This window comes from Malaclemys terrapin, chromosome 9 (assembly GCF_027887155.1).
Source record: "Malaclemys terrapin pileata isolate rMalTer1 chromosome 9, rMalTer1.hap1, whole genome shotgun sequence".
Lineage (NCBI taxonomy): Eukaryota > Metazoa > Chordata > Testudines > Emydidae > Malaclemys > Malaclemys terrapin.
The window spans coordinates 49,336,261-49,350,000 of record NC_071513.1 but is presented as its reverse complement, the minus strand read 5'-3'; the positions used below and the strand labels follow the sequence as shown (position 1 = coordinate 49,350,000).

The following is a 13,740-nucleotide window of genomic DNA, read 5'->3' as shown; positions in this document are numbered from 1 at the left end:
GGGTGGAGATGGATGGCAGGAGAGAGATCACTTGATCATTGCCTGTTAGGTTCACTCCCTCTGGGGCACCTGGCATTGGCCACTGTCGGTAGACAGGATACTGGGCTAGATGGACCTTTGGTCTGACCCGGTACGGCCGTTCTTATGTTCTTATGTACAATGGGGCAAGTGTCCTGACTGCAGCCAGGGCCCACAGCGGGTGGCAGCTCTAGGAAGCCCCTCCAGCACCCCACTTGCTAGGACGAGGCCCATCTCCAGACCTCTGCAGCACTCCTGGTTTGTTGCTTCAGCCCCTTCTCTGGGGTATCTCTAGTTTAGAACTGAAAATGCAGGGTCAGATCCTTAGCCTCGCATCAGCGGCACCGTGGTGCTGCGAAGCCAGGTTAGAGGGCTACCTGGCAAGTGCCCCTGGCATAGAATTCCTGTGGGGTCAGCTCCTACACCACCACCCCGGTGCCTGGGACAGAGTGTGGGTGATGCTCCGCCCAGCATGGCTCTATATTCAGGGATGGTGCAGAATCAGCCCCAAGTGGAGGGAGGGAGGGAGAGAGCTGTAAGCAGCTGCACTCGGCATTCACTGGGGTTCTCCCCTTCTTTGACTACAAATAACAAGTGCGTATGAAGAATCTGCCACATAGCTCCCAGTTTAAGGCAATCCCCACTGCCTGCTTCTGCTCCCCACACTTAGTGTCAAATCAGAGCCTCTGTGAACGGGGCCTTCTCCGCTGAGGCTGATGGAGTTGGTCGTGCAGGCTCGAGGGGTGAATAGGGCCCCTAGGCAAGACAGCGAGGCTGGAGCGAGCCAAGGGCTGGTTGTCTCAGGGAGTGGCTGCTCCTCCTGATGTTATGCCAGTTGGCAAGCAATGTGCTTTTGCCATGATCTGGGGATCTGGAGAGCATCACATGGTCCCAGAGCCAGTGGCAGGGTGGGACTGCCCCTGTCTCTATCACTGTGCGCATGAGATCGGGCACAGGCGTGGCAGGTCAGCCAGTGGAACAGCCCTGCTGATGGTCAAGGAGCAGCCAGGGCCTTGGGAAGCAAAGGATACTTCTGAGCATGGGTCAGTGGGCCAGCCTCCACCAGCCCATGGGCAATACACAGCCACAGCATGCTCCTGCCACCCTCCAGCACCAGTCCTAGCTCAGAAGCGGGACCCAGGCTGGTTTGTCAAGATGCAACATGGACCCAATGACATCGGTCCGACCAGCCCCCCTCCCCGTAGTGCAGGCAGCCAGACTGCATCCAGGGAGAGGCAAACAGCCCAGAGAAGCAGCGGCTGCTGTCGCTGCTCTCCAGGCAGTGGGATGGTGCGAGCGGGTGCTGGCTGGATCTGTACGCCATGCTGGATGTGTTGACCATTGGTCAGAATTTCCCCTTCCCTGGGAGGGATGCTGGCTTTGAAGCAGGCGCCCGCTCTCCATCTGGAAGCAGAGGCTGCTGTCTGTGGGCTCACTGTCTTAGCCTTATGCTCCCATTTGCTTCTAGCCAAAACGTGGTGAGCACATTCTAAACAGAGCCACCCCGTGCTGACCCTCAGCCACACAGGCCATCTGGGGCTAGGCTGCTCTACACTGGCAGGGGACCCCTAAGGGCAGGGGGTTGGAATGAGTCCTTCACATCCCTTAGGACATCACAGGCTCCTCTTCAGGGAATGGCCATTTAGGCTCCAGCCCTAAGGAAGAAGCAAAGGAATGTCTGGTCGCACTCACGAGTCCACACATGGAAGGGTGCCATGGCCTGGCTCTCTGAGGGAGGATCTTCCGTCTCCAGCCCGCTCAGGGTTGACACGTGGATGAGATATCTCTCCCCTGGCCGGAGGTCCCTGAGGCAGAGGAGACAGAGGGAAGGAACGTAGGAACTTAGAACTTAGGGTTGATTAGCTATTATGGCAGAGATTTCCAGGCAGAGATTGCATCTTTTCCATGGCTGGATGGCACCCAGCACAATGGGCCCCACTCCTGACTGGGCCCCTGACAGAAATACTCACTACACTTCTGCGCCCCGAGTGACTGCAACCCCCAAGCTGAGAAAGCAGGAGCACTGATGTGATTTCCAAGGAGCCTGGGGTGGGGCAGAAACCTGACTGTACTGTGTGATGGACTCTTTACTACACAACGTCTCTGTGGCTATCAGTGTCCCCACAGTCACTCAGCCCCTGCACCATGGGTGTGTGTGTGTGTGTGTGTGATCGGTTTTAAACTACTGCCGTACGTAGTTTTGCAGGGAAAGCCAGGTTGCCCACTCTCCCAGTTACCAGCGTCGGTGGGCATGTGATCACAGCTAGCGCCGTCAGCTGTGCTCCTCCCCACACCCTTGTAATGAGAGCCCATGGAAGGGGTGAGGAGGGCCCTGGGTGCTGAGCACTTGGGATGTAGGTTTCTGCCAGTGTGTGCTGCTCCCTGCACACATGGTGTGGTGTTCACATTGCAGTCATCTGCACCGGAGTGGGTTTGGGCTGGGTGGACAGAGGGGCCTGTCATGCATCCCCCTAGAATGGAGGAGCAGAAGCAGGGTCCAGAGCTGAGAGCAAAGGAGTGGGAGTTAGAGCAGAAGCCAGGTCAGTTCCCTCTGGCAACTGCCACCAATGGCCAGGACAAGGCAGGGAGCATGTGCTGCAGGGACTACGAAGGCTGGTTTCACCATCACTACTGTGACAACAGACAGAACCCATAAACAGCACTTTACCCTTCCAGGACCTTTCACCTAAGTCTCTCAGAGCGCTTTACAAACACGTCAATCAAACCCCACTGAATATGTAACTTACCACAGACAGGTCCTGAGATCCTGGGTGATGAGAGTCTGCAAAGGACTTTACACTAATAACATTTGTGAAAAACCTGAGCCCATGATTCATAGCATGATCCTGACCCCACTGGATCTCCATCGAGCTCAGCTGGATTAGCTCAGTACGGAGTTCCAGAAACCAAGTGTGGCAAATAGGTAAGGGTCAAGAATCATGCAAACTGTCTGACTGTAGGGTTCCCTCTTCTGTTGCATACACGTTCTTATACACCACTTATTGCTGTAGGATCTGAGCGCCTTCCAGTAGGGCATTGAGCAATGTGACTAACATCTGTCACATATTATTTGTTCTCAAGCACCGAAACTGACTGCCGGGTCTGAAGTGTCTGTCACTGGAGGTAGAGAGGCCGCTGTCAGCGTCACTAGCATGTTAGCGTGTCTGCTTATTAACAATATTGAGGGATGTAACAGCTTGGACTTCAATACTGCAATTTACAACATACCCGCAGAGAGTCCCATCAAAGTTGGTGGGGCTGTCTCTGCCAGCATGGCAGAAATTACAGCATCATGGCATTTGCTTGGTTCTTCACCTCATCCTGAAACTTGCCTAGTGCTGATACTTGGTAGCTATCCAGCACCTTTCACCTGAGACATTCATTCACAATGCCCCTTTGAGGTAGGCCAGTACCAGTGCTCACAGCCTCACATGGCCAACAGCTACTAAAAACTAGGTTAAAAATATCATAATGAAGAGAAACTTGGCGGAAGGTAAACCCCTGGGTTAGCACTGATCTCTCCCTGTCTGCAGACCATAAATGCACTTGTACATTGAAGCTGATTTCAGTTTGTGTCCACTGGGCGGCTATCATATTGAAGTGTGGTCAGTTTAAGAAGGCGGTACCCCGAACCCCCTGCTAGTTTTGTGGGTTTTACAATCACATGTTCCTCTGTTTTACAATCACGTTTTCTCTTTCTGCCTTGTTGCTGAGTGAAAAGGCCCATACAAATCAGGAGTTCCCCTAGGAATCAGCCAGGTTGGAAGCAGGAACTACCCACACAAACAGTGACTAACTACCCAAGAAAGCAGTGGGACTGATTAGATATAAAGTGCTATAAAATGCATGAAGCAAATGGACTGGAGAGAGAGAGAGAGAGAGTTTTCCTTCATAATTCCTCTCCATTTTTAGGGTTCCTCAGTGATGCCTGTTACAGAAGTGGGTTAAGCAATGCTCAGGCAGCAGGGTGGTTCTTAAGTCAACAGCATCCCTTTAAATCTCTCCTAGGATCGTTAACCGCCTGCTCTCATTGGTCCACACTCTGCCCTAGGCTGCAGTCCCATGTGCAGGATCCTGGGTATGTGAAGCCAGCAGATCCCCACCAGAGGCAACCCTAGCCAAAGCATTATGCCATCTTCGACTCGCAGTCCCCATGGAGGGGCTGGGGAACAGCTGAGGGAGAGAAGAGTTTGGCTAGAGAACACTGATCTCCAGTCGTGCTATCTGCTGGATGGCCACCTTTGCCCGCAGCCCCAGGCTGTGCCAAGCTCAGTGCAGTCACAGCCCAGAACTGGGGGAATTATTTCCCCTTGTTTCTCTTAGTGTCTAGCCCCTTCTTTTAGCTTGTGCCATGCCCTCCCTCACCTGAACGTGTACTTGGTCACACTGCTGTTCAGCTCCACGGTGCGGTCCTCCAGGTCCCCAGGCTGGCGGATGGAGATGCGCACCTTGCTGACGGAGGAGTGTTGGAGCCTGTGGAGAGCCCACTGCACCGTGATGGTGCTGGCCGTCACGTTGGCGATATCAAATCCCTCCACTGGGCGAGGTTCTGTGGGGAGGAGGAAGCAAAGGCAGGGGGTGGTGAACAATAGCCTCGAGAGCCCCTCAGAAGCCAGACATGGTGCTACCTCTCATCCCTATAGGGCCTGTGCCCGCGTGTGCATCCCCATGACTGTTCTCCCGCCCCTTTGAGATCTTCCTGTCAGAACATCGCATCTCAGCCCAGCAGCTTGGCCTGGCATCCCTAGGCCTCCCTGCACTTGCAGTGCTTCTGACAGACAGAGTGGGAGGCCTGCTCCCACCGCGTGCCAGGGAGCACCAGCGCCACAGCCAAAGGCTGGGGCCTGACCCTCGCTAGGCCAGCACATAGTGACACTGCTGGGCAGGCTCCTATCCCCCACTGTTTTGGCCCTTAGTGCCCACAAGGCAGCAGAGCCCATCCCCCAAGCACCAGGCTGGGGCCTGCCAGCTTGGCACTTAACAGCACCAATGAGAGGGAACCCAGAAGCCACTGTTTCTGATGTTTCCTGAGGACTTTCAGGACCAAGTTCAGCTCTCCAGGCAAGAGAGAGAAAGAGCAGCTGAACTGGCAGCCCAGGGCACGGGCCTGTGTGTGTGTGGGGGGTTCTCTGCACTCCAGCAGGGGAGCTGGGTAAAGTTTGGGCATGGGCACATGGCTATGCTAATCAGGTAGGCATCACCCTCACTGAGTCCTAGCAGGCTGCTCTGGTTTGTGGTGCATGTGCCAGACAGTGGCTGTAGGATAGGAAAGCTTATTCACAGTCTTTGAAATAGTTGTCTTTCAAAAGGCCAGGAGTTTCCTAGAACAGGGCAACGGAGATGGTGTGGTCCAGTGGGTAGAGCACTGGACTAGAACTCGAGACACCTGGGTCCTGTTCCTGGCTGAGTGAATACGTCCACTCCCCATGCCTCAGTTTGACCCCCCCCACACACACACCTTTTGGCCATCTCAGCTGTTTCAGTAAGCTCTTTGCTGTCTGTCCCTCACCAAGGGACCCCAACCTCAGCTGGGGCCTCTAGGTGCTACTGTAAAATACATAGTAGGAGTTGAGGGAGCACAGGCCCGACCCAGGGCAAAATGGACTCCGTATTAATGGGAGACACAGCAGCTGGAAGGAGCTGTGAGTTGTGAGCCTGCCAGGGAGTGAAAACAGAGCAATCAGCCGGGAGGGCCAGCTACTCTGTTGCCAGAGGAGACCCAGGCTCTACCCTGCTAATGCTCACATGCAGCTCAGGACTGTACTTGCACTGCTGTGCTGTGGCCTAACACACAACTGGGAGGAGTCCTGCAGCTTGCTGCGAGACCAGACCAACCGGGAGCCTTTCCCAGCCAATGCGGGCATGCTGCTCAGTACATGCTGATTTCTACTGACTTAATGGCTGTGCAGGGGACCCAGGCCTCGCCCCTGTTAAACATGTGCCAAGGGAGACTCCCATCTGACTCCGAATGAATCAGTCTGCTGAAAGCAGGAGGGTGCTGTGCAATGGTCACTCGCCCTTTCCTATCATCCTCGGTGCCCCTGCCCTACCAGCTGGGAGGGCTGCCATTCCCTCTAGGGACTGCTCAAAGCTGGCTTCGCTGTTTCTCTCTCCAGACAGCATGCCAGGGGGTGAAAGCTCAAGGTGGGCGCCATTCTCTGTGCCCCAGCTCAGTTGGATGATTGAACTCTGGGCAATACAGGAATTGCCAGACTGGATCAGCCCTGTGGTCCATTTACTCTGTCTCTGACAGTGGCCAGCACCAGCTGCTTCAGAGGAGGACAGGAAACCCCAGAATGGACAACCATGGCATCAGCTGCCCTCAGGGAAGTGTTTTCCTGCCTTTGTCACTTGGTGGTTGGCTTATGCCCTGACAGAGGAGGATTTTGATCCCTTCTACATTAGTCTGTTATGCTTTGTAATGTAACTCTGATCCCCTCACTCTCCATAAGAGGTCCAGGCCTGTTTTGAACCCTAGGAAAGCCTTGGTCTCAATGAGATCCTGTAGCAGGGAATCCCACAATCAATTACGTGGTGGTAAAAGTATTTCTTCTAGTCACTTTTACAGTTCTTGCCTTTCAGTTTCTTTGAAGTTTCCCTTGTTCTAGTGCTAGGAGATAGGGCAACCAGAAGTCCCTGAGATACCCTCTCTAGACCACTCATTATGCAACTTTACCATGCCTGCTCTGATTTGTCTTCTCCATTTTTGCACCCTCTCTTTATAGGGAATTCTTTCCAGGGCTCTAATTGTTTTCAGTGCCCAGCTTTGAACTCCCCTCTAGTCCTGCAATACCCTTTTGTAGAGAGGATGACCAGTCCTGGAGACAGTACCCAGGTGAGGCCACACCACCGAGTTGTCTAAAGGCATGAGACTATTTTACAGATTCACCATCCCACTTCTTATGCACCCCAACATTTTGTTGCTCTTTCAACCGCTGCTACACACTGAGCAGAGAGGTCTTCATTGACCTGTCTACAGTGATCCTAGGTCCCTTTCCTGAGTTGGCACACTAAGCTTACAACCCTGCGCAGTGTAGGAGTAATTAAAATCACTTCTTCCAATTGGCATTACTTTGCATTTATCAACATTGAATTTCCTCTGCTGGTGTGGTGCCCATTCCCCTGGCTTGCTCAGGTCTCTGGTGTTCCTCTCAGTCCTCTCTGGTCCTAGCTGACCTAAATAAACTGTGCCAACTCGCCCTTTAATAAATAATATTAACTGCAGATCCCAGCAAGGAGCCACTAGGTGCCCACTGCTAACCTTATGCCATATGAAAATTGACCTGTTAGCACTCCTTTGCTTCTGGTCTCTTAGCCAGTTCCTGATCCATTTCACCCTGTGGCTACTTAGTTTCCTTAACAGACACTTTGAAAGCCCAACTAAATCATCTCAATCAGTTCTCCTTGAGACACTAGTCTATTGACACATTCAGTGAATGAGGAGATTTTCCTTGCCAGAGGCTTGCCACTGGGCCATTAGGTTGGTGGGAGGGCCTTTTTCATTAAGAGGTTGCTATGTATACATAAGGATGTTGGTTTTAGATCTAAATGGATATTTCCCAAATAAAGCTCATAGATGCAAGAAAATATCTGTATGTAAAACATAATGTTTTTCATACAGCTTCTGGTCCTTGGAGGCCACTCCTGTCCCCAAGCTCCCATGTTGCCTAACGAACTCCAGAGTGGGTTGTGGTGCAGGACGGATTGTTCTGTGGGCTGAGGGGGCTTTTAGACCAGTGCACAACTAGATGAAAATTTCGCTGTAGCGTTAGGTGGTGGAAAGCAAGCTGGGATAGCTGGGAAGCAGGTCCTGCCATCTGTTAGGAGGTAGCATTGGCTGGTGGGTCTCCATGAGCTGTCTGTGCAGTAGCAGCCCTCAGCTGGTGTTGGAGCATTAACCTAGGTGTTGGACAGAGGCGTGCATGCTCACGTTTGTATTCCCCTTCCGACGCTACTCACTAGTGCGTGTGATGAGCATGACAGGCCTGCTGATGTCGTTCTTGTTGTTCACGTTGCGTTTGACTGAAAAGACAGAAATATTGTAGGCTCTGCCAGAGGCTAGTGCCCGCAATTGGTGGGCAGAATGACTTCGGTCCACAAAATCTGTCCTGCGGTAAGAGCCGTCGAAGGATACGTACGTCACGGCGTAGCCGTCAATCATCTGCCTGGCAACTGGGTCTTCGGGGGGGTACCAAGAAATCGACACCCCTGTGTCCTCCACCCTGACCACCTTTAATGATGTTGGTGGCAGCAGTTCTTCAGGGTATCAATCAAAGCAAAGGGAAGAAGTAACATGGTAAATCTTTAGGCACCAGACCCCTGGGACTGACCCTCCAGCACACAAACACTGGCTGACAGGACTGTGTCAAGGCAGCTGTGAGGATAGCCCTGATATACAGCACAACAGTCATGCACAATGCAGGGAGTGTGCGCTGCTGGGGCATGAGCCTGCATGGTGCTGAGCGCTCTCCACTCCCAGGGGGTTCATACAGGCCCAAAGGCTGGTGCCTGCTGCTCCTTATCGTCCTGTTTGAGTCCTGAAGAAGGACCCTGGGGCATGAGCTGGGATCAGGGCCCCATTGTGCTAGGGACTGCGCACCCAGTCTGAGATGGGCATTGTCCTGAAGAGCTGGCAGTTTAAAAGCAGACGAGCCAGACAAAGGTTATCAATCCCCATTTTACAGACGGAGACCTGAGGGCCAGACACAGAGTGTGTCCGCAGGGAGTGTGCAGCAGAGTTGGGAACTGAATCCAGGCCTCACGAGTGCCAGTCCAGTGCCATCCTTCCTCTCTCAGACTGACTTCAGCACCTCCAGGAGTTGCTCAGCACCCAGCAAGATCAAGCCCCTCTGGCACCTTCCATCTGCGGGTATCACCACACTCTAAGACAAGGCAGTGATTTGCCCTGATGGCTGAGCCCGGCAGTGCCAGCCTGTTGCGAGTGGGTCTCGCCCAGGCATAGATCCCCCCCACAGTGGGCTCACACCGCTGCGTCCTAGCAGTGCATGTGGCAGCATATGCTGTCTGTGGTGACAGACAGGACTCACTTGAGTAGCCATCCAGTCCCTTTACCTTTTTCACAGCTCTTGCCTGTGTAGCCCACCTTGCAGGTGCAGCTGTGGGATCCATTGCTAGGCAGGCAGTAGCCTCGGCTCCCACACGGGCTGTAGAAACAAGGATCGCTGGCTGGGGGAGAGGAGCAAGATCAAGGGTTATGGCTCATGCTGCCCAAGAAGGCCAAATAAAAAATGTTAATTACCGTTCAAGGCTGGCAAACTAGTAGCCAGGTTCAGTGCAAGCAACCACACTGAATTAACCAGCCAGTGCAAAAGTAATGGGGGCTCTGGGAGGTCATTAGCTAAATCTCTTACACCTAGCCAAGGCTTACCCGTCTCGCAGTGGTAGCCGAAGAAACCCTCTGGGCAGACACACAGGTAGGAGCCACCATAGTTTTCACAGACCCCTCCATTACGGCAGGGAGCTGATTCGCAGGCATCCACTTCTATAGGGCACAGATACACTCAGTCAAACATCTGCCAGAGACAGCATGGACATTAGAGAAAACTCTGGATCCCTTGTGGGGACTCTTGCTGCAAATGCAGCAGATGAAGTATATGTGCAAACCATGGGCCATGCACAGAACATGCATCTGTTTCGAGGGGAAGTGAAATTGGTGACTCACTCAAGATAGTCCAGATGCACATACTGTGCAGTCCATGGGCTAAATGCAGGACACATATTCATCCTATGAGCCCCTCACATTCAGCATATCCAAGCTCTGAAGCAGTGTCCCAAACTATTGGGTTACAGCTCCCAGAATTCATTGCCCAAAGTCCAGCACACTGACACAGGAGGGTCATTGTCTATTGGCTGCTGTGATGTATGAGCTCACTGCAGAACTCACACGTTACTCCAATGGTGAAAGCCCAACTCAGTGTCACTGCGCTAATTTAAGGGCTTGTCTATATGGGGAGTGATTCCTGATAGCTATTCCTGATTTAACTTAATGTGTGGACATTCTTATTCCATTCACACCCTACCTTATTCCAGATTCACTTTTACATGCAGACAAGCTGTTTAGTGCATGGATTTTTCTATAACAGTCTTTTGTGGTGGCAGAGAGAAGGGTATGTGTTGGAACCAACATCAAATTATCCCACTAATTGAGCCTATATCCTGTAGATCACTAGCTAAATCTATTTACTAGCTGATTGTAATTGTGGCTTTGTTTACAATCTGTGGACCAGAGCCTCAAGTCCCTACTCAGCGCAGGATCCAAAGCCCAAAGACTCTCTCTATTGACCTCAGTAGGCTCTGGCTCAGGCTCTGGGTCATTTCTGGGAAAAACCCCACTGACGTCAATGACGATAAGGACTTGGTGATGTGGGGCTCTGAGGTTGGCACAGCACACCTGCTCTCAGCACAGCACAGCAGTGCGCTCGCTGGAATCATTTTCATGAGAGTAGGGCAAAATTATCACACAATGCGGGCTGGTCTCCACGAACAGTCAGTGTGCAGCAAGCTGGGGAGTGAATCTACCCCACACCAGCCTGCTGCGCACCGACTGTCTGCATGCAGGCTGCTGACACACGTTAACAGTTCATTAATGCACTTTGATTAGTCCCATTTCAAACCCACTCAATCAAAGCTCACTACAGAACTGGTAATGTGCGTCAGCAGGTCACACTGAACACAGCACCTGCCTCTTTCTGCTAACCAGGATAGGTTGGTGAGCCCGTACTGATGCCATCAGACCCCCTGGTTAAGTGCTCATTGATGTGAATGAGAGTCCCAAGGAGGCCCTTGCCTTCTGAATGGAGGCAGGGGTGATATTTAAAAGTCACTGCATATGTTTGATTGCCATCAAAAAGCCAAGCAGAAGGCAGCTTAAGAGGTGTCCATATGTCTTTCAATACAGACATGATGCACTGATATATGGAGCTTATTATGCACAGAGACAGCCACTGAAAGGTCACGGTCAGCAACTCACACTTATCACCACAGCTGGTAAAAAATTAATCAACACAAATCAGCAAATAGATTTTAGAAATTTTTCCTCCTTTTTTCTGGTCAAAATTTTAAATTTCAAAACTAAAAAGTAAATGCTGGCCAGCTCTAGGGTTTGTTGAAAAATAACAGGGGAGGGGGGAAAATCACAAAAAATGTCACCAAGTTTCCCACCTCCCCATTGGTGACAAAATGTGAAAAAAGTGTCGGCTCTGGGGACTGCCCAGCACTAGCCAAGACAGTGCCATGCCTGAGGGAGGCAGGCTTGGCCAGTGGTTAGGGCACCAGCCAAGGACGCTGCAGATCTGGCTTTGAGTCCCTGCTCTAGCACAGACTGCCTGGGTGCCCTTGGGCAGGCTAACTGGACGCAGGTCACACTGCTCTGCAGGGAAGATGCAGGGGCATCTCCTGGGGCAGAATCAGAGCCTGCTGGTGGAGCTCAAGAGTATGGAAACCGAATCTCATGCTCCAGCAGGACAGTGCAGGGCTGCTGAATTCCCATCCCAGCCCTCACAAGATAGTCCTCCTACAAGCGAGCATGCCTGGGAACTCCAGGGCATACCTGTCAAGGTTCGTGAGGATGGACCAGGCTGGGCAGGCCAGTACTGCCTCCACGGCTCTCTCTCAGACTAGCCAGGGGCATCAGATTGGAAATCCCAGCACTGGCTTTGAGGGACTTGGGTTGAGCTTTACCCTGTGAAATTTCTACCTGTTTCACACTGGATTCCCACGAAGCCATCAGGACAATGACAAGCAAAGGATCCTGGGAGATCCTTGCAAGTTCCTCCATTCTTACAGGGGTCGGACTGACATTCATCAATCTCTGTGTAGAAGCAAAAGGAAACACTCATGTACAGACCAGAAACCCATCCTCAGCACAGCATGCACTGACAACACAGAGCTAGACCAGGCGGCCCTTACTCACTGCCCTGGACGCTTACACACACAAGTAGCCTCACTGGCTTGGGGCTACTAGTTTAAGTGCTCACCAACATGAGTAAGAACTGCACAACTAGGTCAATCCTGAAAGGCCAGGCTGCTGTGCTGGAACCCTTGGCACTTGTGTTAATCCAGTTCTGATTTCAGGCTTGGGCAGTCTGAATAACAAGAGCCTCACATAGGGAAGGAGTGGTCCGGAACACAATCAAATGCCTTGTTATTCGGGGTGACACTGTGAATATTGGTATGTATTTTTGCTGCTAAATGCTGTGGGTTTGACATTGGGTTGTGTGTGCCATGCTGCACCTAGAGTACACAGCCACTTTTCTTCCTTTTCATAGTTCCCCTTCAGCTGTGTGTGTAATTCGTGCCAGTAAAACATACACATGCCCCCTTCAAAAGGCATTGCCAAAGCTCCTGCCACACGGAAAGCGTTTGCTCCCTTAGGCTGGTACCCATTAAAGAGGGCTAGTGCTGTTCATGAGTGCATTGGGCACAGGCACAAGCCAAGCAGGTACAAGGAACTGAGTGGAGGGAAAGCTTTGGGTTCTTCACACCCTCCCCTCCCCTTCCGCACCCATGGGAAGTGTCCAATTTCAACCACATTTTTCAGACTTTCATTGAAAAACCAAAACATTTTGGACAACTGGGCAAAAAATTATGGGTTTTACTGAATATTTTTCTCCTGACCTGCTGAATTTTTTGTTTTTGGTTGCCGAAAGCCATTCTTTTAAATGCAATCTCAAAAATATTACAATTATTAAAATGAATCATTTCTAAAAAAAAAAAAAGTGCCAATCAGCTCCAATAAAGAGAATAAGAGGGTGCAGGGTACGTGTGGCTGTTTATATCCCCAACACATACAGACCTAAAGCTGACTAGGGGATATAGACACACAATTCCCATTTGTTTAAAAGGGGACTGTGAATCTAAATCCATTAGGCTGCATTGAAAAACTCAACCACATTCTCCTCTATAGCTCTAAGAGACTGATCACACACATGCGCGGTGGCATGGATGTTCATCCCCCCGTAAGGCACAGATCCATGATAAGCACCTCGGAACTCTTTCTGCCCCAGCTGCTAGCAGGGCCGTATGCTGAATGAGTGCTGTAGCTCTCGCATGACTCTAAAGGTATGACTCTAAGGAGCGTATGACTCTAAGGAACGGCACCAGTGGTATGGATCTTGGAGCTGCCTCACTGGCCTTTGGCTGCCCTGGCTGTGATGCTTTCCAGATGGGCTGCTGGGCAAGGCCATCCCCGGGTAACACCTCCCTCCCAGGCCATTTCTGCAGCAGCTTTGAGGGCCAATCCAGGCAGAGGTATCTTCCTGCCTTGCTTACCATTGGATGGGGTCCCCGTAAGTGTATTTTTCACATTCTCTTACCCAACTCACAGTGGGGGCCTGTGTATCCTGCTTCACACAAGCACAGGAACTCAGCAATACGATCCTTGCACAAGCCCCTGTTGAAACAGGGCTGAGAAATGCACTCGTTAATTTCTGGGGAAGGAAGCATGGGGGTGGGGAGAGAAGGGATTATAGTCAGTGAAATATCCAAGCCACACCGTCTCCCATGGCCATGACTGTCCCATCCCACACAGAGGTGCATTCAGTGAAGTATGCTGCACTGCTAACCATGCCTAAAGGAGCAAGCATAGCCCATGTTGATGGCCTCCCAGAGACCTGCCTGGGCCTATAGTGGGGAATGGGTGAGTGGAGCCTCCCTACCTGTGCACCATTATTATTTATTAAGTGAATTATTGTAGCGTGTAGG

General features: G+C 51.7%; 1 protein-coding gene across 10 annotated transcripts in view; it reads right to left on the bottom strand.

The window, feature by feature from the left end:
- Positions 1-13,740, bottom strand: part of SNED1 (sushi, nidogen and EGF like domains 1) — a 147,959-nt gene that overhangs the window by 33,853 nt on the left and 100,366 nt on the right. For 9 of the 10 annotated variants that reach the window (XM_054040823.1, XM_054040830.1, XM_054040824.1 and 6 more), the window contains 7 exons: positions 13,353-13,466; positions 11,735-11,848; positions 9,407-9,520; positions 9,091-9,204; positions 7,978-8,274; positions 4,384-4,567; positions 1,711-1,823 (listed from right to left, as the gene is read on the bottom strand). In XM_054040823.1, the coding sequence (XP_053896798.1) occupies positions 1,711-1,823; positions 4,384-4,567; positions 7,978-8,274; positions 9,091-9,204; positions 9,407-9,520; positions 11,735-11,848; positions 13,353-13,466 (1,050 nt within the window). The remainder of the gene's footprint in view (positions 1-1,710; positions 1,824-4,383; positions 4,568-7,977; positions 8,275-9,090; positions 9,205-9,406; positions 9,521-11,734; positions 11,849-13,352; positions 13,467-13,740) is intronic. The other variant, XM_054040833.1, reaches the window with a different exon arrangement.